The sequence below is a fragment of the Pocillopora verrucosa genome, chromosome 3 (assembly GCF_036669915.1).
Source record: "Pocillopora verrucosa isolate sample1 chromosome 3, ASM3666991v2, whole genome shotgun sequence".
Taxonomy (NCBI): Eukaryota; Metazoa; Cnidaria; class Anthozoa; order Scleractinia; family Pocilloporidae; genus Pocillopora; species Pocillopora verrucosa.
This window is the reverse complement of record NC_089314.1, coordinates 31,589,680-31,614,189: the sequence shown is the minus strand read 5'-3', so window position 1 is coordinate 31,614,189 and position 24,510 is coordinate 31,589,680. Positions and strand designations below refer to the sequence as shown.

General features: G+C 37.3%; 4 protein-coding genes across 7 annotated transcripts; 1 reads left to right on the top strand and 3 right to left on the bottom strand.

The window, feature by feature from the left end:
- Positions 1–3,497: 3,497 nt before the first annotated feature.
- LOC131774592 (NAD-dependent protein deacetylase Sirt6) lies at positions 3,498–7,324 on the bottom strand. 3 transcript variants are annotated; one of them, XR_009339402.2, is made up of 4 exons: positions 7,195–7,324; positions 4,811–6,238; positions 4,028–4,271; positions 3,498–3,897 (listed from the first exon to the last, which is right to left on the bottom strand). XR_009339402.2 is itself a non-coding variant. In XM_059090644.2 (2 exons), the coding sequence occupies exon 2, from the start codon at positions 6,228–6,230 to the stop codon at positions 4,830–4,832; it is 1,401 nt and encodes a 466-aa protein (XP_058946627.2). In that variant the 5' UTR covers positions 6,231–6,238; positions 7,195–7,324; the 3' UTR covers positions 3,946–4,829. The 3 variants fall into 3 exon arrangements, 1 of the variants encoding a protein (XP_058946627.2); XR_009339401.2 differs by having other exon boundaries at positions 4,028–6,238; XM_059090644.2 differs by lacking the exon at positions 3,498–3,897 and having other exon boundaries at positions 3,946–6,238.
- A 384-nt stretch (positions 7,325–7,708) lies between these two features.
- LOC131774591 (NAD-dependent protein deacetylase sirtuin-7) lies at positions 7,709–12,071 on the bottom strand. 2 transcript variants are annotated; one of them, XM_059090643.2, is made up of 3 exons: positions 11,779–12,071; positions 10,701–11,085; positions 7,709–9,437 (listed from the first exon to the last, which is right to left on the bottom strand). In XM_059090643.2, the coding sequence occupies exons 2-3, from the start codon at positions 11,071–11,073 to the stop codon at positions 8,185–8,187; spliced, it is 1,626 nt and encodes a 541-aa protein (XP_058946626.2). In that variant the 5' UTR covers positions 11,074–11,085; positions 11,779–12,071; the 3' UTR covers positions 7,709–8,184. The 2 variants fall into 2 exon arrangements, with proteins under 2 accessions (XP_058946626.2, XP_058946625.2); XM_059090642.2 differs by having other exon boundaries at positions 11,564–12,069.
- A 26-nt stretch (positions 12,072–12,097) lies between these two features.
- On the top strand, positions 12,098–21,102 carry LOC131774593 (NEDD8-activating enzyme E1 catalytic subunit). Its single transcript, XM_059090646.2, has 18 exons — positions 12,098–12,172; positions 12,928–13,036; positions 13,545–13,625; positions 14,110–14,192; positions 14,680–14,760; positions 15,596–15,639; positions 15,912–15,976; positions 16,167–16,245; positions 16,640–16,719; positions 17,285–17,387; positions 17,516–17,629; positions 18,359–18,412; positions 18,831–18,867; positions 19,302–19,383; positions 19,892–19,992; positions 20,073–20,136; positions 20,336–20,390; positions 20,773–21,102. The coding sequence occupies exons 1-18, from the start codon at positions 12,141–12,143 to the stop codon at positions 20,868–20,870; spliced, it is 1,362 nt and encodes a 453-aa protein (XP_058946629.2). The 5' UTR covers positions 12,098–12,140; the 3' UTR covers positions 20,871–21,102.
- A 275-nt stretch (positions 21,103–21,377) lies between these two features.
- LOC131774594 (transmembrane protein with metallophosphoesterase domain) lies at positions 21,378–23,379 on the bottom strand. Its single transcript, XM_059090647.2, has 3 exons — positions 22,544–23,379; positions 21,937–22,102; positions 21,378–21,797 (listed from the first exon to the last, which is right to left on the bottom strand). The coding sequence occupies exons 1-3, from the start codon at positions 23,349–23,351 to the stop codon at positions 21,467–21,469; spliced, it is 1,305 nt and encodes a 434-aa protein (XP_058946630.2). The 5' UTR covers positions 23,352–23,379; the 3' UTR covers positions 21,378–21,466.
- Between the last annotated feature and the right edge of the window lie 1,131 nt (positions 23,380–24,510).

The following is a 24,510-nucleotide window of genomic DNA, read 5'->3' as shown; positions in this document are numbered from 1 at the left end:
AAGGAAACAATTAAGTACAGCGAGAAATTTGGCTGAGACTTCTTATGTCACCACAGAAAGAAATAAATTCCTCTCAAATGGGCACGTTATTTACGTGTAAGTTCGTGACGCGATAAACGAAAATGCATTTTTACCCGATGGATGTGGAGACTTGCATCAGCAAATTTCTCAGTGTTGTCCGTGTTAATTTGAGATCAATTTCTTTCAGAAATTTTTGGGAAACGTGTCAGTAAAGTTTTTCAAAGCTCGCATTCAATCCTCTCTAGTCACTAAGCTTCGTTTCTTTGCGCTTTTAAGTTATTCTGACCGTAAAAATAGAGATGACTTTTCATTCGAATGAAAACGAGAAAAAAAAGATGGCCAGAGGCATCATCTCTCAAATCAAAGCAGAAAAAAGTTGACTGACGCGCTTTCGCGGAACTCGCAATTTTTGAGTTTTTCACCCCGCTCAACCAGCTCGATTTGATTGCACTGATTTCCACCCTGAAGTTAATTCCAGTTACCCGACTTTACAGATTATATTATGTGCCATAAATACAAAGTGACTTGTTTTTCAATCAGGAGATTCGTAGACGAATATTGGCCAAAGTATTTCAAATCCTTGAGACAGTTCGTCAAGTGTTCCCAAAAGGAGTAGAAGCGACTTAAGCACTCATGAAAGAATCTGTTATCGGCAAATACTGTTTCTTGTATTTAAACTGAAGCAAGATACATGCATTTGGTATTAAATAATAGAAGTTTTACCGACAACTTACGTGGATTTAAATATTCAAATATTTATCTATCGGGTCCATTTAAGGGCTAACCGGTTTATTTTTTTAGAACAACAGTGCTTCAATAAACGATAAAATTTATTTCGAATATTTCAATGAATCAATTTTTAGCAAAAATTTGTTTTCTGCAAAATCACCGAAGAAGTGTGCGTTGGTCGGAGGAAACTTTTCGGGGTATCAGAAACATCCTTTTTGTCAGAACTTTAAGTTTGAAGCCCAGCTCGAGCGCTAGCGGCCGTCCAGTTTTACGCTCCAAAGTTAAGTCCAACGAATTTTCTCTCTATGGAGGCCACGTCTCTCCATAAACTGTAAAAACGAGTGATAGAGCCATGTGTTTAGACTGTAGTGATTGTTTATTCATAGTATACCACGTCTCAGTTTCATTTCTTAGAGAGGAATATTTTTATGACTTGACGGCTGTTATTGATCCACTTTATTGCCGATTGTTGGTATAAAAAACTGAAGTTTTGACCATTAACTGACGATTAACCATATTGAGATCACCATGTAGCGTTGCCAAAAAGCTGTTTCATTCCGTTAACAAGAAGAACAAGGTATACATTTGGTTATAACGTTCTCATTCGGGAAATAAATACAAGGATAATCTTCAGTTATGGAAATCCCTTAAAGATTGTCTAATAGAGGAGCGTATGACGGCTGGGTTTAAATGCATGATTTTAGTTTCGTACAGAAGTGTGTTTCACGATAAGGCTCACTGATAAATAACGGTTTGCAGGTATCATACGACTCAAAAGAGAAAACATGTAGTATTACAGACTCTTTGGAAAAATAGGAGTCGAGCGATTGTCATGTTGAAAAGCTTGAATACCTCGGGTTCATTGAAAAGCCCTGGCTTGCACGAAGTTTTTTAAGTTTTTAATTTCTTTCTGTAGTGACGAAGAAGTCTCAGCCAAAGTTCTCGCCATACTTAATTGTTTCTTTGACGCGTCTTTCAACGAAATTTCATAGCATCTTATTCATTAGGAGGGAAAATTTGACATAACCTAAACAAAACATATCTGTCCATTTCATTTTTCTGCTTCAGTTTCCAATATCAGCCTCCTGTGTATTCGAGAAAATGATGGTGTACAAAAACAAAAGATTGGCAGCCAATATTTAAATTTGTAATCTCATTCAGAAACTTTAATTTAACCTGAAACATCGAGTAACCGTAAGTCCACATCCTTAGTTATTGAGCGATTTTCATCTAATCGAAAATAAGAACAGTTTTGAAACGATGGATACTCTCAAGGAATTGCTTGCGCCAAAAGCATTCAACAAAATTAGTTTCGTTGCAGTTTTAATTTGGTTCGTATCTATGTCACCACTATTTATAGTCATAGACAAAGCTAAAACTTGCGAAAGCCTCTTCAAAGAATTACAAGGCCATCATTATTACATTATTTTCTGTCATAAAAATCGAACGAATTGCGAGATCTGTTACTCCAATGTGTATGGAAAAGCTCGCGAAACTGTACAGATTTGTTTCTGTTGGTCTCTGGTAACCATCGTTACAACTTTTCTAATGTAGCACAAACTAACTTTCATGTGGATCTCAAATACACACGAAGGATTTTTTTAAAGAAATTACACCTGAAAAATTTTATTTCTGTGATGAATTTGCTGAGATCGATGGTTTCGACGTAAGAATTCTGGTAGCTTCGAATTCAAAACATACCCGGTCTTGTATGTAATATCATGTTAACTCAACGTTTACATTAGAGAATATAAACATTCTTGTGACACAAATATCAAATATCAGTTAAGTACAATCGAAACCGTAATCAAATTTTCGTTGTGTAGGGAGCTTCGCAGATAACAGTTGCACACCCTTGACCGCAGTCACGTGGTTATGCCTATCCATCGTTGTGGCAGAACATCGGAGCGCGGAATCCGAAGGTCTGAGGTTCGATCCTTCATGGGGACTCAGGATTTTTTCTTTGTCCCACGTTCGTGCCAAGACGATAAACATCTTCCTCTATATCATTTAATGTAACTTAGTCCATGGTATTCTAATAAAGCAGTTGTGTAGAGCACCTGGTCTGATTCACGCATTACTCTATAGTAGTATATCGATCCCTAATACACAACAGATGCTGCTTTATGCTTCTGGATTAAAACAGGTTAACTGCCTGTAGTAGGTGTAAACAAGAGAGACCAATTTCAAGTCACCATTGTTTTAATCCTTTACACCCTAACATCAGTATGCATATTCTCCATACTGTTCTCTCTACATTTACTAAGGAGCTGACAAGGAGAATTTGTTTAACAATCAAGAGCTTCTTTAAATGGTGATCATTTCCTTTATTCTCATTACCTTAATGTTCGATTCAGGAGTGACATTGTGAGGAGAAATTAGATCCTAGTCAATCTTCGAGATAAGAGGCTAAGTTTTTGCATCTGGGCCCGTTTCTCGAAGGTCCCGGTAACTTAACGGGCCTCTGAAGCTGTTCTCTCTTCATTAAAGATTGGAGTTTTAGCTACCGAGACTTTCGAGAGACCAGACCCTAGATTGGTAAGGATAACTAACGAGCAGGCCGTAATTAATAGCAGGTAATTTAGTGTTAACAACTGGGTTGAAAACGTAAATTAGCCACCGTAAAGGGTAAAAAAGCTGACGTTTCGAGCGTTAGCCCTTCGTCAATCGCTCTGACGAAGGGCTAACGCTCGAAACGTCAGCTTTTTTACCCTTTACGGTGGCTAATTTACGTTTTCAACCAAGTTGTTAACACTAAATTACCTGCTATACTCTCCCACCGACGCAGCACCACAGTTTCTTTAGAAACTTACCCCTTTATTCATTCGTAATTAATAGCATCTCGACACTAGCGTTTGTTTGCATGCGAGAAAGTCTGAGTCCTTGAGTAACGCGACCTGCAGGTCCTGCGGCGCTAGTAGCGTGATTTTTATCGAGAGAACAGGAACGTCAGTCGGTTAAGCTCTAATTAAAAAAGAGGAAGGAACTTTACTAGGAAGCTGGGTGACAAATTGGGAAGTCATTACAGTATACATGCATTCTTCCGAAAGCCAGCGTTCTTCTAGTACTGTACATGCCTTTCCACCAGCCTCATGGAACAAATACGAAAGGAAATACTTACTTGAACTGCTTGAATAACAGTAGAGACTGTAAAGTAAACACAAAATAAAAAGATATGTGTCTTTTAAGGATGGCAAAAAACACAGATTAATTGGTCATCTAAAATAATGCATAACATGAGAACACCATCAAGAGCTGTAAGAGTTTTATTAGTTACCTCTTTGGGGAAATATTTCAACAGAAATATGAAACCAACTTAAGTAGAACCTGGTCCCAGTATCCTGAGGAACATAAATAAGGAACCTCCATCAGGGCTTTGTACTAGCTCCATAAAAGGTGTGTGAAGTGTAGCTTTGTCTGATGTACAGATCAAGCCCATGACTGTTACTGATATCCCCACAGCAGTTCCATTGACTGAAGCCATCAGAAGTTAAGGGAATTCTGAAGTGTTGCACAACATTCTTTTCATCATTAAAGGGAACATTTTTTTGAAAAAAACAAAAACAATTTTTACTTACATTTAATTATACCCTATGGCCAGAAGAAAGGTATATAATCAATTTCTATTCAATAATGTTCTATAGTGCTTTAAATTTTAATTTCCTGGAGACTCTTTGGAGAATTTGAATGATTTTCTTGAAAAAGAAAAATGCAGTGTAGCAGCTTCAAAACTGACCAAATGTTAACTTGTTACCCCCTGTCTCTTAAGTAGACATACAAGCAGGTTCTCATAAGCCCTGTGGCACAACTAACAACTTTAGCAGCTTCACTTCTCATGGTACTAGAACCAATGAGAGCATGCAGGCTTACAAGTTCCCATTGTGGAAAATGAAAAATGTAAAACATGTTTTTGGCATTTCAATTACTTAAAATGTTTTCTAAAATAATTTTAAATGTAACATAAATTGACGAAAAGAGACAATTCATGGCTTCCTCAAAACTCTACATATTAATATGTTCATGTTCAGCCTTCCATTGCTGTAAATGAACAATGTTCCACCTTGTATAGTCATGTCTCATTATTCCTCCAAGACCTCCATTTCCCACTCAACTGTTGTGACATCAAAAGTAAGCAAGAACATAGTTGGTCCAACTTCCTCAATATTCTTTTCAATTCTTAATTCAGGTTCCCTATAATGGCCCTGAAAGCTAAGTGTAAGGCTTATGGGCATTGGATTCTCCTTTGACAGGACTACTTGCCTTGGGAACTTGACCTCAAAGGGCTCCTTCATCAACTCTATATCTTTTTTTAGAGGAGGAATCTCTACTTTCACTTGTTTTAAAAATGAGTAGGGTGTTTTTGTGGCTGGATCCAGTCCCTGAATCAACAGTGAGTCATTCCTGACATCAACTTGGAAGCATCGTTTGAGCTGAAACTGTGGCACTTCAAGGCCAAATTCTTTCAAAAGTTTGAGTAAAACAATGTCAATGGTAGCGTGAACTTCCAAAGCACATCTTTTGTTGAAAGGTGTTTTCTGGAGGTTCACAATCACCACTTTAGCTCCTCTTTTGATCATGTCCCCTGGTATGTCCGCAGCCGGGTAAACCCTAAGGCTTGAACCCAGAACTATGCACAGATCTGCAAGCTTTGCATTTTCAAATGCACTGTCTAGTTCATCCTCTGGCAGATCTTCATTAAAGTTTATTATGGAGTCCACCAGGGGGCCACGGCATTTGGGGTCATCACAGGTATGGCCTGTCAAATGGTCATGTACAGCTTTGGCTGTGCGGGTTCTATAGTCACGCATAAACTTTGACCCACACTTTAAACAATGTTCCATGTTTGTATTACCATGCAACTCAGCAAGGCACTTGGGATCAAGGCCTGAGCGTCTGTGCAGGCCATCAGTATTTTGGCTGACCACAAACTTTACTAGGCCTTCCCTCACAAGCTTAACTATTGCCATATGTGATGGTGATGGCACAGCTTTTAACACATTTTGTACTTTTTTTTGCTGGGAGGGTAACTTGATGCCATGAGCCTTGCGCTCCCACACCCCAGGGCCAGTGGTTAGAACTGTGTTCACACCACTCCTAAAATCAGGAATACCAGTGCTTGTGCTGATACCAGCTCCTGTGAAGACAATACAGTATCGACTCTCACGAATCCATTGAGCCAGAACCTGAATCTTTTCTGACAGCACATCCTCTTCATCAAAATACTCCTTCTTCTCAAACTCACTTGATATTGTATTTGATCTTGGTTTGGGAGCAGCAGACCCATAAGATGGTTTCAAGCCTGATGCCTTCCCATGTCTTGCTTGTGGAACTTTTGAGCCAGCTTTCCTAGGTGTGGTCATAGGGGCATTCTTGTAGTCTTCTTGAAGAGCTGCCTGGGTTTTCTGAGCTTGGGCAAACATTGCTTCCATGTGTGATCCAGATGCTTTTGAATTGGATTTTGATGTGAAATTTGCTGCCATGGACAGAGCTGATGAAAAAAGAAAGAAGCTAAATATTAAGTTGCAATTTTAACAGAATTAAACAAATCATTGCGAACCACTAATTACAAACCACTCCATGCAGGGATCTTGAGATTTGGGTAATGAGGAAGGTTGCCCATGACATCATCATTATGTTATTGTTAACACCCTGTCTCCAAACTTTTTCCATGCCTTACCCAACTAACAATCGTAGTACACAGAGTTCAATTGATTTCTCATCTGTATTTTCATTTTATTAGCTTAGCTAAGCAACTCCTACAGAGTAACCATTTTAAAATCTGTCTGACGAAACAGGTTTTAAGTATTATTAGGTATTAGTATTATTGTCCCAGGACTTCCCACCAATTTTGTGTTATCTGCGAAGCTCCCGGCCTGACTAAAATATTGCATCTGTTTCCCATTTTAAAAAAAGTAACCCGAAAAGAACTTTTATACATTTTCGTATAGAACTGGACTCAACCGACATTGAGAAAAGGAGAGATCGCCAGCCGAATAGCGAAAGCCTGTGACAAAATTAGATGCTTAGTTGTTTATACAACCCACACAGCAAAAATTTAATTTCGGTTTCAATTAAACTTAACTAATATTTGATATTTGTGTCACAAGAATGTTTATATTCTCTAATCTAGACGTTGAGTTACCATGATATTACGTACAAGACCGAGTATGTTTTGAATTCGAAGCCACCAGAATTCTTACGTCGAAACCATCGATCTCACCAAATGCATCACAGAAATAATATGTTTCAGGTGTAATTTCTTGAAAATATTCTTTATGTGTATTAGAGTTCTCCATGAAAGTAAGTTAGTGTTGCATTATAAAAGTTGTAACGATGGTTACCAGGGACCAAGAGAAACAAAGCTGTACAGACGTAGGAGTAACAGATCTCGCAATTAGTTCGATTTCTATGACAGAAAATGATGTGAACAAAAGAACAACTTACCTTATGATGATCTTGTACTTCGTTGAAAAGGATTTCGTAATTTTAAGTTGTATTTCTATGCTACGACTATGAAATATTAGGGAGTTTCGCAGCTTATCGACTACAATCTAAGACTGGAGCGAACACCTGGGTACCAGTCTCTTCCAACAATAAGAGTTGGGATAAAACATCATAGTCGTCAAACCAGATTTCTTAATTATTCAACGCTTTTGGTACATAATAAAAAATGCAAAACTAAACAAAACGAAAAAGTGCCAATAACAGTTGAGTTCTTGACAACTTCAAAAGTTTTCAAAAAATCTTTATCAATTAGTTTTGGATTTTTGGAAAATCCTATCCTTGTAGAGCCACGGGCAAATACCAGGGTAGAGGGGTAAGGATAATTGAGCCTGTGGTGGAGGGTAGGTGGGACAGATTATGAGTGTTAGATGGGGATGTTACACCTTGCAATATATGAAAAAATATAAAATAGACTTTAGCCCAAATTTGTATTACTGATAATCATATTCAAAGGTAAATGCTTAAAATGCATAGATTTTTATTACAAATATGGAAATATGCCCACTGATATATATCTTTTTTATAATACAATATTAAAGTTGTCAGAGCTTTACAAACTGTCAGTGAGCTTAAGAACTGGTAACCTGATACACTTCAGACAATACAGTATACTTCTGTAAACATAGTATTGTCCTTAAGACCAATAATGATTGGAGCTGATATCATTCAAAAAGCCTTTTCTTCAAGAGAAAAAAATGATAAAAACTCTAATTGACATGGTGGTATAGATTTTTAGCACAGGATATTAATTCATAACAGAATCTGCATACTTTCCAACACCCTTGAAAGTTACTTAAAAAAATTTTTATCATGTCCATTGCTAAATTTACTTTCAAATAGAAATGACATTCTACAGGTAAGCAAAACAGAAATCTTCAAGCACAAATACAAGTACAATGTATTATGTGTATCTGTGGTTTTAGAGCGTTTTCATTCTTTTTTCAGTGACCACTCCCCTTTACTTAAATTGTATTCTGCATGAAACAAAACCTTCCCAAAGCTTGTAACAGAATGAGTAAAGGACATGCTTGGTTCACCATAGTGACCCTGGAAACCAAACTCTAGCTCTGCAATCAATGGAGTAGTTTCTGAGATACTTAGGCTTTGCCTGAAACACATTTCCAGAGGCTCCTTAGAAAGGATTTTTTCATCAATAATTTTCTTTGTGCCTTCAATCTCCTGCGACACACGCAAAGATACTTGCTTTAAGAAAGAATATGGAGTGTTACATTGTATGTCAAGGCCTTGAATCAACATTTCATCCTGACTTGTCTCAACAGCAAAGCGACGCTGAACCCTGAAGGGTGGAATCTCCAAGCCAAGTCTCTCCATCAGCCCCCTCATTACTGTATTGATCTGGCTGTGTATTTGAAGGGAACTCTGTGAACTGAGTGGTGTCTTCTGCAAATTGCAGATCACCAGTTTCTGTTTCCTGCGAATGACAGTGGCTGGAATGTCTGCTGCTGGATAAACCTGAAGGCTGGACCCAAGCACAATCATTAAGTCTGACTTTTCAGCCTCTTGGTATGACTTTATCAGGTCATCATCAGGCAGACTCTCTCCAAAGTTTATAATGGAGTCTACTAAAAGTCCACAGCACTTGATATTATCACAGGACCTTCCAGTCAGGTGGTCATGCACTTTCCTGGCAGTTCGTGTGTCAAAGTCTCTCAAATATTTTGCACCACAAGTAGTACACTTTTCTAGGTTGGTATTTCCATGAAGTTCAGCAAGTTCATCGCTGGGAATGCCACTGCGCAAGTGGAGACCATCAACATTTTGGCTGACAGTGAGTTTAACCAACCCTTCCTTATGGAGTTTCACAATGGCCATGTGGGAAGGTGAAGGTATTGCCTTTAACATGGGAGTTACTTTACCTGGCTGGCGAGCAACACCTTTAGCTTGTATCTCCCATAAACCAGGGCCTGTCTTGAGAACAGTGTTCATGCCACTTCGAAAATCAGGGATACCTGTACTTGTGCTGATTCCTGCACCTGTGAACATAACACAGTGTTTACTCTCCCTGACCCATTTTACAAGAAGATCAATCTTTTGCTCCAGCTCTTCTGGAGAGTCAAAGAACTCTTTCTTGTCATCCTCATTCTTAATGTTATGATGGTCTCTTCCACCTGGGCTTGGCTTTCCAGTGGGTTTGTCTGATGTAGGTTTTGCTTCTGGGGGACCTGTGTTCAGACCAAATACATTGATGATTAAAACAAGCATTTATCAAATTACCAATTCACTGAAAGAAGCAGAAACTTTTTCAAGAACACAAAGTAAAAAGAAATTGGTGTTAATGCTACTTTGATCATAGATCTGAGCCTTAATCTCCTAGAAAAATAGCTAAGAGAATGTGTTGATTAAATTCAAAACTACAACCTGAATAAACAATTTTGTCTCTTCTCATTACTAGTGCTCAAACTATGTATTGGTATCACAGGAAAATGTTACATGGTAAACCAATGTAGTAAGCCAATGAAAGAAAAACTTGAAATGGATGCAGGAATGTAATCCTCACAAAAATGCCACAGTATTGCGGTTAAAATGCAAGTAAATACAACACAGAAAGAAAATGTCATTAATTAGCAGGGCTATAATTGATTTTACTTTTCTAAATATCAAGGGAATTTCAGGAAGCTCCCAAAAGCACAGTACATTGACTTTTTCTGTTCTGTATCTGAGCTGCTTTTAAAGAAAGTTTAAAGTCTAGGAATAAAGATTCAAGCCAAGCCCTCATTATCTTTTTCTTGTTTTGATGGTGGTTCCAGGTCCTGAAGTAACAGCTTGGCCTGTGTTCACTCCCAAATCTAAATATCATTTCTCTGCATGTTTTTCATAGTTTTAGCATGGGAAATTTGGTATTAAACTAATTTTCCCTACTTACTGTGCTATTCTTTATCCCTATCACTGTTTTAATTGCAAATGTATTTGATATTCTGAGGAAAAAATCCCTTTATTTAATAATTCTTGGACTGATAGAGTATCTTTGGCAAGTGCCTCTACCCATGTTAGGCTTTACGTTTGACCCTTGCCAAGGAAACACTGCTGAGTTACACAGGGAGGTCATCAAAATCATAGGGAAACAACTTTGTAGAGAGTAGTGAAAGAAATGCAAGAGTGTTATCATCCACTGAAAATATTCCCAAAACAGTCATCACCTTATACACCCTTGTATACACTCTTTGAAATGCTCTATTTTGGTTTAGAGTTGAATCAGTTGCAATATTTAGACAGGGGATTCTTTATAACATTTATTTCAGACATCTAATAATGTTTATAGACTAAGAGAGAAATAAACAAACTATTTAACAAGCCATTGCCAACACAAAAAAATCACCAGCTTTCCTCCTAAACCCTACTGACAAGGGAAATTTGCCATGGTTGATAACAAGCTTTGCTTAGATCTTGTTTAAAAAGTTATTTATTTTCAGCCCCAGCTGCAGTACCTGGGCTTCCTTTGTCTTTCTGCAGCTGTTCTTTTGGGGTTATCCTGACAATATCAGAAAGGGCTGTTGCCAATTTCTCTAGGTCTCTTGCTTTTCTTTCTTGAGCTTCCTTCATTTTACGTTCTGTGGTTGGGAACACACCATCCCTCACAACCTTTTCGCAAACAAGCTTCCAAACTTCCTCTTCTTTCTCCCATGATGCAACAAATTGAAAATGTGATGGGACATCTGTTGGAAAAGACACTGGATATTTCGTTGAGGTGTCTTCACCAACACAGATCTCAATATTACTTGAATTGCCATGAAGATACAGAGATTCAAACTGGGAATGCATCAGCAGATTTATTGACAGATCTGATGTACTATCTGCCATGATAGTTGGAATCTGTCAGAAACAAAACATTTGGTATTTTTAATAACTAACTTGAGTAGCTTGAAAAATTTAAGTGAGATTAATTTTGGAGTTGGGGATCCTCTGTCCTTTATAGGGACAAATGTTTGTGGCTCAAGATGATTTGGAAGTAACTTTCTAATCTTGTGTTCAAATTTTCTAACTGAAAGAAGCTTCATGTTTGACGACTTGTTGTAGAAGGATATTTTGACAGAATAGGCATTTGATTCAGATGCAGAGTTTTTCATTTGACTAAGTTACATGACTAAGCAGTTACTTTTGTAACATTATTTTGGGTAAAATTTCCGCACAGCCCCATACTACATTATGCATTCAGTTATTGGATTGAGAAAACAATGACAAAAACAATAGATTGCCATTGGGAAAACAGATTTGTTTTACAATAGTATGGGGCTGTGCGGAAATTTTACCAAAACAAGATTTGTACACCAGAGTTACAAGTATTCCTAACCTGACCACATTCAAGAAAATTCAAAACAATTTTCTTGCAGGACAGAAGTTCCAGTACACCTGATATCAGCGTGCAGTTTACGTCTAGCACCAAATTGTCACATTTCTCAATGAGTAACTTAGCAGCTTTTTCTTGTAACCGTGCATAGCAATCTGTGCAGTTGCTTACGATCAACAAGGCATCTTTTGCGTTTGTTTTGAGCTCAAATTCTTCACCTTGTCTTCCACTGATTACATGCGTAGGTCTCTGAGCTAACTTGAACATCGATTGCAGATTAGAAAAAGCCATAAGTAGCTTTGCTTAACCAGCTTATTTTCGCCTCCGCCGTCTTCTTCGAAGTTCGATGAATGTGTTAGAGTGCTTAGCACTGCAAAGTTCTTCAGAATGCACAATAATTTTCGTAGCTGACGGTCTTGTCCGCAAGCGGATAAAGAGTAATGATCTGTTATTCAATGGGAAGTGGAAATGAAATAAATATCTTAGTTTCAGACGTCATCTGTGGTTCCGTGTGGAAGGCTCGGTCACTTATTTGCTTGTCAGCAGTAAGGCGCGACAGGTTAGCTTGCGGTTGGGCAGAATGGAGGTAGAAGAAAATTCTTCGGAAACTCCGTATGTAGCTATATTTAAAACTTATTTTTACTAATGCTAGGTTAATAACTCTTGCCTAACTGTTCCAAGACATTAAGGTGTGCTATTTTTTCAATTTAATGCTCACATGGGACACGATTTGTCTCATTGGAATCGCGCAGCCTAGAGATTGTGTGAAACAGAAAGGATTTCAGTTTATTTTCTAAAATATCGGAGAAACATTCCAAACCTTCTTGATCCCAACGTCAATTCATAAGCCTTGAGAAGATTTGAAATTATATATATTTCCTAAGGATATCACAGATGGAGGATACATGTGCCCAGTTATGATAAAAAAAAACCAAACAAATAAACAAACAAACAAAAAAAAACGCTTAAAAATAAAACATGTTTCATCTTTTTCGGGGCCAGCTGATTACCTATGAATGAAAAGATGTAAACAGTAAGGGATTTTATGAACCAATTGTCGCAAAATATTTTCCATTTATTGGTTATTTTATACATCAAAGACACATTGCAATTATTGTACATCAAAGTTTTCTTGTTTTGACTTTAAAAACATGTGCGATGAGTCGGACAAATCTCAGCTGAAAATAACTCTGGATTATGATAAAAGTTAAAAAGTGTTACCTATTTCTTTATCCGAGAACATGTTGTAGGCAGACTTTACTTTCTAAAAAACTGTTCAAATCTTACACGTGCCAACTTGGAAAAAAATATGGGGCTGTGCGGAAATTTTTTCCACTCTGACTAGTGATGTGAATTTATATCTTCAGAATGGTGGTAGAAAACAAAGGTGATTGGTCTGGCAGATGGAGTCATGTTCAGAGATTGCTGTTGAGAAGCGGGCCTTTGGCTCATCAAGACTTTGAACCTGGACCTCAGGTATTACCAATGGACAACTTTGACAAATAAATACTTATCTTACTTACCACTCAAACTCAAAAATAATCAGCATTATGGCACTGTATGATTAATGGTGTCAGACTTAGTGAGGGGGGGGGGGGGACTTAGTGAGGTGGGGGAAGGGGCAATGATTGGAGGGCCCCAAGAAAATAGGGAAGAGGTAGAAATTAAGTTATTAATGAGAGTACAAAGCAGGAGAGAAAAAACGCATAGGCTCAAGACAGCAGGATAAGAAAAAAAGGTGAAGGTTCTTGTCCCCTTATTCCCTAACTAGCACATGTATGAAGTTTCTTCTTCAGAGTCTAAGCAATTTGAATTAAAATGAATTTCTAGGGCACTCTGCAAATGCTTTACAGTAAACTGGTATTAGAGGTGTTTTTGTGTCTTCACAAAAGAAGTGTAAATTGTCAAATTGCATGCCACTGTCAACATTGGCAATTTGAACTCAGCAGCATTTCTTGCACCCTGGCTCCCTTTTCTTCACTAGGTTCTTGAATTTATGCTTGATACAGCTAAAATTCTGGTTATTGGAGCTGGAGGATTAGGCTGTGAATTACTGAAGGATCTGGTGAGTATTTGACTTTGCAAAGAAATGCGTGTCTTGTTGCTTTTTGAATATATGCTCACTCTTGCATCTATATTCTATACCTGCCAACGTTTTTTGTTTTTTACTAGACAATTAATTTTCTGTATAGGACTGGAGTGATGGTATTCATGTTATACTATTTGTGATTTAAATGAGTGCTTAGTTAGTTTCTTATATAAATGCCTAATATTTTATTATTGCTTAACCCTTCAAGCCTGTTTCTTGAATGTTCAGGTAGCTTTACAGGTGTGTAAAGCAGTACTGTTTTCATTCCAGATGGGAGTCTCAAAGGTTTTGAAAATGATACCGAAAGCTGTTGCCAGAACCTGCTTCTCCAATCTTTAAATTTGATTTTAAAATATGGCTTTAGGCCTGTTAAGTTTCCACAACTTTTGAAAATCTGGCCCCTGGGGACTTGAAGGGTTAAAACAAGTTTGAATTAATGCTTTACATCTTTGCTTGGCAGGCATTGAGTGGGTTTAGGAACATAGATGTTATTGATATGGATACAATAGATGTTTCAAATCTAAATAGACAGTTTCTGTTCAGGTATTATTAACCTTTTTTTGAATAAATGGAATATCATCCATTTTAATTGGGAATTAGGAAATTGTCTATGAATACTGAATGCAGTATACTGAATATTCAGTATATTGAATGAAGTTAGTTTTCAAATCTTTACTGAAGATGTCTTGTGTTCTGGAATTTTTTTGTTTTATATCAATCTTAGTTGTAAGCTAATCATTTTTATGATGTTACCCCAAAATGGCGTAGTTTTATTCACAGAAGGCAGGATTGAATGAGTATAATCATTCTGTGCCTATGCAGGTTGTGTAAGTGCTCTCTTTTGTGAACTTCTAATGGTGAAGTTTACTTCATTCAGGTAAACTTTATCCTGTGGCATACCAAGGAAACAAAGTACTCTGATTGGTCAATGTGGATATAATTAACCCTTATCAGGTAAACATTTTCAGTGCATGCTGATTTGGGCACAATGTTTCTGACATGTGATTTTCTGTTTTCCCTTAATTTCAAGACCAAAAGATATAGGAAAACCCAAAGCTGTTGTAGCTGCAGAGTTTATCAACAGTAGAGTGGCAGGCTGTAATGTTACTCCGTATCCTTTGAATTCATAACTTGTTTCCTTTTTCTGCTTCTGACTAGTAAATTTGAATGTTTTTTAAAATTTTATCATCTAAGCTATGTCTGACTCTTATAAACTTAGAGTAAATTTTTTGCACCTGTCACACCTGTGGATTGTAAACTCAGATCTCATGCCAGTATGTACTGTATTTCATCAAATAAGCGCTCATTCTTTAAAAAGCACACCCCCCCCCCCCCAAATAAGTGTCCACCCCCTTGGCCATAACATCAAACACATGCCCCCTTGAATAAGTCCCCCCCATCCCTCCTCTTCTCATACTTCTTTAAATAGCAGAGATCCAAGGAAAACCTGTTTCTATTGTGAGTCACTTTATTTATAACTTTTTAAGCTTCAACTACAATGGAATCATTACAGGCTAATAATTTCTTAATAAGTGACCTCCTCAATTAAGTGCCCTTCTACCAATAAGTGCCCCTCTTTTCAGCCAAATTTTAAATAGGTGCTGGGCACTTTTTTAAGAAAATACAAAAAGTGCTGGTGAATTTTGTCTGCCAACAAGAAGCCAAAGGGTTTGAATGATCACTAACAGTGCTAACTCTTACTACCAAGAGAAATGAAAAGTCTATGGGTTGGAATAATTATACATTAGTTGAAACATTGGGTGTAGAGGACAACTTAATGTTACTATTTGAAGCATCTTGAGAAATTTCTTGGTGATCTTCAGATAAAATCAGCTTCTATGAAATTTCTGGCACTTTTAAGATGAAAATCTTTCACCTTTGACTAATAACTTTGGTATGATACAATGTTGGTATAAGATGAGCTTCTTTGACAAGTTATTTTACAGACATTTTAAAAAGATTCAAGACTACGATGCAGATTTTTATAGAGGTTTGTTCAATCAATGGGGTCTCTAGAAAACTGAAAATTGCAAAATGTGAAAATGAGTTTAAAGTGCTGGTCAGATATGATGGAGCATCTTAAGTTACTTCCAGATAACTGTGATTTTTTAGGAGGCTGTTTGATTAAAGAATGTTAAACATACATTCATAAAATCATATTAAGTAATTTATCCCAACAGTCATTCAGATCTACACAATTTGGTTACTTGCGTCTTGTTTGTCCTACCATGAATCATATATTCAATACATTATTTATGGCAGGATTTCACCTCATAGTCTGTGGATTAGATTCCATTGTGGCAAGGAGATGGATAAATGGAATGGTGGTATGAGTTATTTCAATTATTTATACAACAATTTTTTCAGTAGTTAAAATTGATAATAAAAACAAGTTGTATTTGTCTTCCTAACTCTAATTTTCCCTGCCAGTCCTCTGGTAGCCCTTTTATACAAATGATACCATGATTCTAGTCTTTAGAATCACAGTAGGGAATACAAACTATTTTTCTGTTTCAGCTTAGTCTGTTAGAGTATGAAGAGGATGGCACACTGGATCAGACTAGTATTATTCCTATGGTAGATGGTGGAACAGAAGGCAAGACTCAAGAAAATTTAAATTCCCAAGGAAACTCCTTTGAATGCGAAAAATTAAGTTTTGTAATTGTAAACTGTTGTTGCTCTATATTGGCCATTGGTTCTAATTTGCTACTGATCAACCTGAGCACTTTGGCAAGGGTTGTGGTTGTGTTGTTTTGTTAGGATGACTATTACTATTTATATGATGTCTCTGATAACATCTTCATATATGTAAAGCATGCTGAATGTAGATGGACTAATACAGAAATCCTCTTAACAGAAAGCATTAGATAACACTGGGTTGCAAACGGTTCACATGTATAATACTATCAGATTTAGAGACATTGAGTAATGAACGGAAACTGACTGTATCCTGGTTAATATTTTCATAATAATTATGTTAAATCATACAGGTTTTAAAGGCAATGCACGAGTAATTATACCAGGTTTAACAGCCTGTGTGGAGTGCACACTGGATCTATATCCGCCACAAGTAAGTCAGACTAATATTGATTGATTTTAGACATCTTCAACAGAAGGTGGGCTTAATTATCATTCTAACTGTACATATGTAATTATGAAGGTTATCTTCTTGGCCTCAACAAAATGTGTAAAACTCAAATAATTTTCACTAAAAGTGAGGCTAAGAAGGCTTATTTGCCATGAAAGAATTGGTCATCATAATCATCATGAGAGAGGCTTTTACGTAACAAAGAATTCTCATAATGCATTTACTCTGATCCGATTGGTAATACTTACACTTACTTGAATTTGTGGAACTTCAAGGAGTTTTACCCCCAAATTATTGTTGATGTTCAAATGGTTATACTGCACAAAGTTATCAAATGTTATGTACTTTAATTAATTTATAGTTTTTGTATTTTGTTTCTAATAATTAAAAGAGAGCTGAATGGGGCAGGAGTAAGCCAAGTATGATTCAGAAATGGATATGGTACTATGGTAGATTCAATCATTTTCTTGGGGGATGCCTGTTTTCTATCAGGGACTTTTTCAGGCTGCAGGTGTTGATGAGTAGTTTATTGTTGTTTATCTCACAGGTTAACTTTCCTTTATGCACCATTGCACACACCCCTCGTATGCCAGAACACTGTGTGGAATATGCGAAGGTATTAGTTTGGCCACAAGAACATCCCTTTGGAGGTATGACACTTTCATTGTAGGTAATTAATACTTTCTTTGGTTGCTGATATTGATAGTGTACCTTGCATAGGCTATTTTTGCAAGAGCCATCTTTCACTGATTAAGTAAATGGCTATTGCTTATGTTAGAGGGTGTGCCTGTTGATGGAGATGACCCTGCCCATGTTCAGTGGATTTACGACAAAGCCAAAGAAAGAGCAGATAGTTTTAACATCCAGGGAGTGACATACAGACTAACACAAGGTGAGAACTCACAGAGAGACTACCTGTTGATACCAGTGCCATCAAGTACACAAGAATCAACTCGCCCTGTAATAATATGGTCAAAGAAACCACTCCTTGGTATAGTGGTGTTTAGTCTGTCCCAGTTGATGGTAAAATATAAGAGAGCTTTAGATCTGACTACAAGTATGGCTATGACTATGAGGTTTCCTTGCCACAAGTAGTTTGCATGACAGGTCATGCAAACTCTGAAAAAGTCTTAGCTAATTATGGGTTTTACTGGAGATCTTGTATTCACACTTCAAGTTGAAAGGTTTGTCAAAATTGTTCTTTTTTCAGATAAAACTCTTTCAGGAATACAAAAAAACCACAGAGACTTGATGTTTATTTGTAGAGTGTTCTATTAATCCTGAAAAAGCTATGCTCTCATTTGTCACATCATGTTTATTTTAAGTTACAAATTTGTTGCAGGTGAGGAAGACCTCAAGGGGCTAGTGCCACTCTACTCCCTGTCCAAACTTTTGTTGTAGTCTTACTCCTAGTCAGATTTAAAGCTCTCTTGACAATTGTTTCTCAGGCTTCTGTACAAAGTCTATCATGTGTGTGGGCTGTTACAAAAAAAATTTTAACTAGAAGATAAATCCTTATGCAGCACTTATTATTTCTATCAAATCTTTTGCAATTCCATTTTCTTTGCCTGAAATTCAAGACATAGGTTTGACATCTGTCTTAAATTATCCTTTCCTCAAGGTGTAGTCAAGCATATTATTCCTGCTGTGGCCTCCACAAATGCTGTCATTGCAGGTAAATTGACTCAAGTGGTTTACTGTAATTGCCTTTGGGATAGAGGATAGACTTCAAAGACTATGGTGCAGATTAGAGTATAATATATATTACCTCAAATTAATAGTGCTATTGGTAGTGGAGGTTGAAGAGTGCTCAACCCTGATTTCCAAATTGATCACCTCAGCATGTCTTGCATTACGATAGTTCAAATGAAGGAGAAGCTGTCCACTAAAACTCCTGCATAGGATAGGGAATTTGTGACAATTATAGAATGGTGTTTCAAAATGCACCTGAAAGTGGTTTAGTACAGGCCATCATGGCCTCCATGGTCTGAGGGAACATACTCCATGGGTATAAAATAGTTAACTTAGTTCTTCCCTCCTCATGGCTGCTACAGAATTGATGTACCTTGAATATTCATTTTGATTTGTACCAGCTGCTTGTGCTCTTGAGGTGTTCAAGCTTGTATCCAGGTATGGTTGTTGTTTCGTTGTATGATAGTTTACCATGTGACATCAAATTAAAACAGAAGTGGTACAGGAGAAGGACATACTTAGGAAATATGATATTTTACAAATTCCCTGCATACAATTCTCATACTCTGCTTGCAGTGTTTTTTTTTTTGCCCTGTTATACATGAAACCTCTACCATATAGAAGTCGAAAACAGGTTATGCTAAGATATAAAACATCTTCTCTATAGCTCTAACTTATAGTCCTTGCTTTGCAATTAGCTCAAACTTACATCAATTTCACCCATTACTCCAGCAGTGCTGTGGAGAATGTTTCTGCCTATAGCCTTTCCTGTGCAGAACCACATTCCCTGTTGCTTCAGGAAGGTAGTGTCCTAGCTCAGTTAGCTTGCTGGTGATCCCTTTTCAATCACATTTATTTTTGCTGTTTAACAGCTGCTGTAACCCACTTAACAACTACATGGTTTTTAACGATACTGATGGACTGTACACATACACTTTTGAGGCTGAAAAAAAGGTAGCATTTACTTTTGGATGTTGTCAACTGCGAATTAATTAAACACTGAGGTTGATTACTCCATTCTATTCTTAACCCCTAGCAAATGATCATTCTGAAAAAGGACTGTTATTAGCATTGGTTATTTGGTAGTGGGGCAGAGGGTAGGGGCCTTAAGGGGTTAGGAGGCCTGGGGGGGTTGGGGTCCTCAAGGGGTAAGGGTGCTTCAGGGAAGTGGGGGGCCTCAGGGGGCTAGGGGGTCTCAGGAGAGTAGGGAGTCTCAGGGGGCAGGGGGCCTCAGGAGGTAGGGGAGTCTCAGGGGGCTAGGGGGTCTCAGCCCCTCCTAAACAAATATTTGGGGAAGGGGGTCACCATTCCCCATACAGTTTGGTGCAGAAATTAAAGCAAGTGCTGCATAATATTGTTTGGCAAAATATTCAGCTTTGTCATTTATCCACAAATTGTAGTATCAGCATCAGACTTAGTGATATAAAGTTGCAGGACTGATAATTGTTATTTGTTCTTCAAGGATGACTGCCCAGCTTGTAGCCAACAACCACAAGTATTAACCTTGCCTGAAGATGCCACCCTTAAATCCCTGATTGATTTTCTGATGGAGAGCCAGACATAGTAAGTATGAATAGATTGTGGATATAAAAGTGAAAGTTGATATCATTTTAATATTCATTTCAAATGTTTTTCTTTAACAGTCAGATGAAGGCACCTGGTCTGACAACTGTTATTGATGGAAAAAACAAAACCTTGTACATGCAGGTAACGTTTTCAATGAATTGGACTTCAAGTTAACCCCAAAAGAGAGTACAATAACCCTGAGGGAAGTGTATCAGAAATACAGCTACTGCTCTTATTAACCCATTATTCACATCAATTCTAATACAGTAAATTATATGCTCATTCTTAGTTTATATTGAATCATTGTGGCACCTTATGAATAAAGGTTTGATTCTTGTAGACAGTGAAGTCTATTGAGGAGAGGACAAAACAGAATCTACCTAGGAAGTTAAAAGGTATGAAAGCTGTGTATATACATGAATAGAGATGCTCTATTCTAAGATTAATTGTCCACTGTCCAATTTTGTCAACTTTTGATTTTGGTTCTAGTACTCAACCATTAAGATATAGAGGGCTTGTTGGTGAACTGAGTTAATTTACAAGACATGCCTTGGATTCTGCTAGGATCATCAATTTTGTATGTAAATAGATGGAGAAAGATAATGTATTTTTAAGCTGCATTGTCAAACAAAAGAAAATGTTTCCTTTTTTCATGAGTGTGATGATCTGAAGGAAATGCTTTTACTGTAACAGTAGGTTCTTTCCACATCAATTGAAGATTAGTTTTACTGCAATAACATACAAATTACTTTTTTGATACTTCATTTCTCTTTTCAGATATTGGTCTGACTGATGGACAGGAAGTGGTAGTAGCTGATTCCACAACACCTAAACCAATTATTTGTAGAATATACTTCTCCTCTGGAATGGAATGAAACTTTTATTTCAATGTTCTGATTAAAAGGTTTCTTACATTGTTATCAACTGATGATTTAAAAAAAATAAAAAATAAAAAAAATACATGTAAGCCTGTCCCAATTCAAAATTGTCCTGTTTTATACTACAATTAAAAAAACAATGCATGTTGTAAATTTTATATTAATTTCCTTGTGTTGCATAAATTTTTGTAATATGTTTTGTTTGTAAATAAAGTTATTTCCTCTGTTATGTCAGTTTATAGATTTTTCCACTGATCTAAAATGTGAATATCATATATTTGAACTGCACATGAAGATGAAGATGGAAGGGATTATGAACACTACTAATTTACAGCCATCATGGAAATAAAGCTTTAAAAAAATTTAAGGCATGTACAGCAGTTGAACCCATGAACTCTGTGATATCAATGCAGTGCTCTACTAACTGAGCTGACAAGCCAGCTGGGAGCTGGTCATTTTATTGGTTCATAATAAACCTGTGGGTGATGAATGAACGACTGTAAATATATGAATATCTTTTATTTAGAATGTGGATTATTGGAAAAATTTAGAAAAATCTTCTGAAGATACCTGAACAGAGACAACGCTAATATTTAACTGGTAGTAATTAAAGTGACATGAGTTATTTCTGCCTGTGACCATAACCTCATTGGCATGCCCCAGAAATGTACCCCACTTGAAACATAGACATAGGATCCAGACTTGTGTTGGTATAATCCTGCAAAGTATGGTTCCCTAATCAAGTGCCACAGATGTATTGGGAATAGCTGTCCTCCATGTGTATGGCCAGTGAGCACAACATCAACACTGTAATTATCCAAGGAAAGCTTTGCTACTTTAGGTCTGTGAGCAAGGAGAACTGTAGGAATGTTGCTATCAACTCCTTTCATTGCTTTGGTTAAGTCACTTCCATGATCTCCTGATCTAATTTGAAAAAATCAATTCAAAATTCAGTTACATTTCATTTCTAGAGCACCATACCCCTCTTGCCCATGGCACTTTGCAACTAAGTTAATAATCACAGAATTGCTCACTACGAATGCATTGCCAGCATATAACCCACCTTAGAAATCCACCTTCTATGTCATCTACACCAACTAGGCAAATTTTAGCATGGGATTTTTCTGGATGTGTCAACATAACATGAGAGTTGTGCAAAGGTGTTACACCAAGATATTCCAGCTCTTTAAGCCAACCATCAACATCGCCAGTATAGTACTCATGGTTTCCTATCAAATAAAAGGCACATCAGATTGGTAGTCCTTACTCTCTCATCATGTACCCTTCTTTAGACAATATCAAAGGGAATCTCTGCTGTGTACATCCATGGATGTGATCTGGATTCAGGATCAAAAAGGACTCTGGTTTGAAAGGTCCTATTTTGAGCCCTGGCAAGGGCAATTTGTTTTGCTATAAGGAAAAAACATCAGACTCCCACAGTACCCTCTTCAGCTCAAGAGTGTAACTGAATACCAGCAAGTTGCCAGGAAAACTTGACAAATTGCCAGAAAGGTACCTGCAACAGACCTCTGTTTCCCATCTTGGATGAGTAACAATCCTGTACTCCTAGTCATTTTATGTGAGATAGGCACTAGCAGAACTCTTGGCTTTGAAGACTTGAACTAAAAGAGCATTTAAAGCAAACTGAAAAGTATGTTCTCGATCTATACCTGTCACAAAATAAACACCATATCTTGCTTTCAACTTAAGCAATGGTTTAACTGCCTGTCGAATCTGATACACAGTTGAATCAACTAGATCTCCTGTTAGGGCGATGACATCTGGATTTAATTGATTTGTAGTTCGAACTACTTTTTCCAGCATGGTCTTCCCTACGGTGGGCCCAACATGCAAGTCAGGAAGATGAACAATCGTGAATCCGTTTAATTCTGGAGGGAGATTTTTAACAGGTAGTTTAATGTTCTTCACCAGCGGTTCTTTAAGACCATTATGTAGTGCCACCAGCGCCAACATAAATGAAATTATGATGATACCAATAACGTGAAATCTTGCATAGCGTGACTTTGATGCGAGAGAACCAGAGCGCGTGTTAATCGCTCCAAACAGACACGTCACGAAATCAGCAAGCAAAGTCGCCGTTGTCAACAGTATAAATAATCCTAAACATATGTAAGACAACAAAGAAATCCAATGCGGCTCAATGCCAGAAAATATTGTCCCCAGCATAATACTTCCTTGGGCTAGGATGATAACCACCATCAAAAGAAGGAAAAGAATTCTGTTTAGAACGGAAGCAGAGTTGAAAAGTGGAGAGCACAGACCTAACCATAAATATCTTGCTGTGAAAAACATGAGCGACTGTGTTGCAAGCAAGCATTGAATCAGGATAAGTTTATACTTCGTTTTCTCATTTACGTCCAAGAAGTAGGTTCCTATTATTGAAACCACGTTTATGCTTACAATTGCACCCACAATGACAAGAACTTTGTCGAACTTGGAACTTCTTCCCGACGCCATATTGGAACAATTTCGATCCCAAGCTCCAAGCCACGCTCAAATCCTACGTGGTTTTCTAAAGTCACTCTACTAATGACTTCCGCATCAACTACCTTGAGTCTTGATCCTTTAACCCCTTCGAGCAACTGAGTTCTTACTTCTTCTTACAGTATCACCCTTAAATCAAATTTAAACGTTATAAGAATAAATTGATATAGGAAGCTTTTGATATCCAAACAAATTCTCCTTGCCATTACCCGAGGAAATGTAGATAGATAGATAGATAGATAGATAGATAGATAGATAGATGGATGGACAGACAGATAGACAGACAGATAGACAGATAGACAGACAGATAGACAGACAGACAGATAGACAGACAGACAGACAGATAGATAGATAGATAGATAGATAGATAGATAGATAGATAGATAGATAGATAGATAGATAGATAGATAGATAGATAGATAGATAGATAGATAGATAGATTGATTGATTGATTGATGGTTTATTTAAATCACATCGCAGCCCGAGGACAATAATTTATGATCAATCTATGTTAAATATAATGGTAAAAATGTTTAAATTTGTAAAACTTTTTCATCCTTGAATTAAAATTTAAGAAATAATCTATGTATTATGAGAAGATGCGTTTAATAGCCGGGACATTGCGAGTATGAAAGTGTTATTTGCCCTATTGGTGTGAACGCGCGGTAAAACAAAGGGACGATTGTATCGAAAATTATAAACAACATTATTTTTCTGTGGCAGTAATCCATGTAGCTTATGGTTGGGGTCGGCTACTATGGCGTCAAACAGTTTGGTGCATAGCTAACTATGGTGTTCGGTTATTGGCGCGTAGAGAGATCAGTGTGGAGAAAATCAACCCAATTTTGGGGTGTAGTACAGAAAGGGAGCAGGGGTCTTTGCTTTGACAGGGCAGGGTTCGAAACCGCGGTTGCACACCTTTCTTCAAACTTCTCTTAAATTGCCACTTGACGCAAATAAAAATGCAAATAAGCGTTTCGCATTCGTTTTTTCATGAGGAGGTGAAGAGAAAACGGAAAAGACAGCACTTTTTATGTTTCTTCAAACCTGCCCCGAAGTAAAACTTGACTGGTTACACCAAGAGAATCCGCCGTTTGACTACCCGCTTATAACGACAGCGGCTTTGATAGTC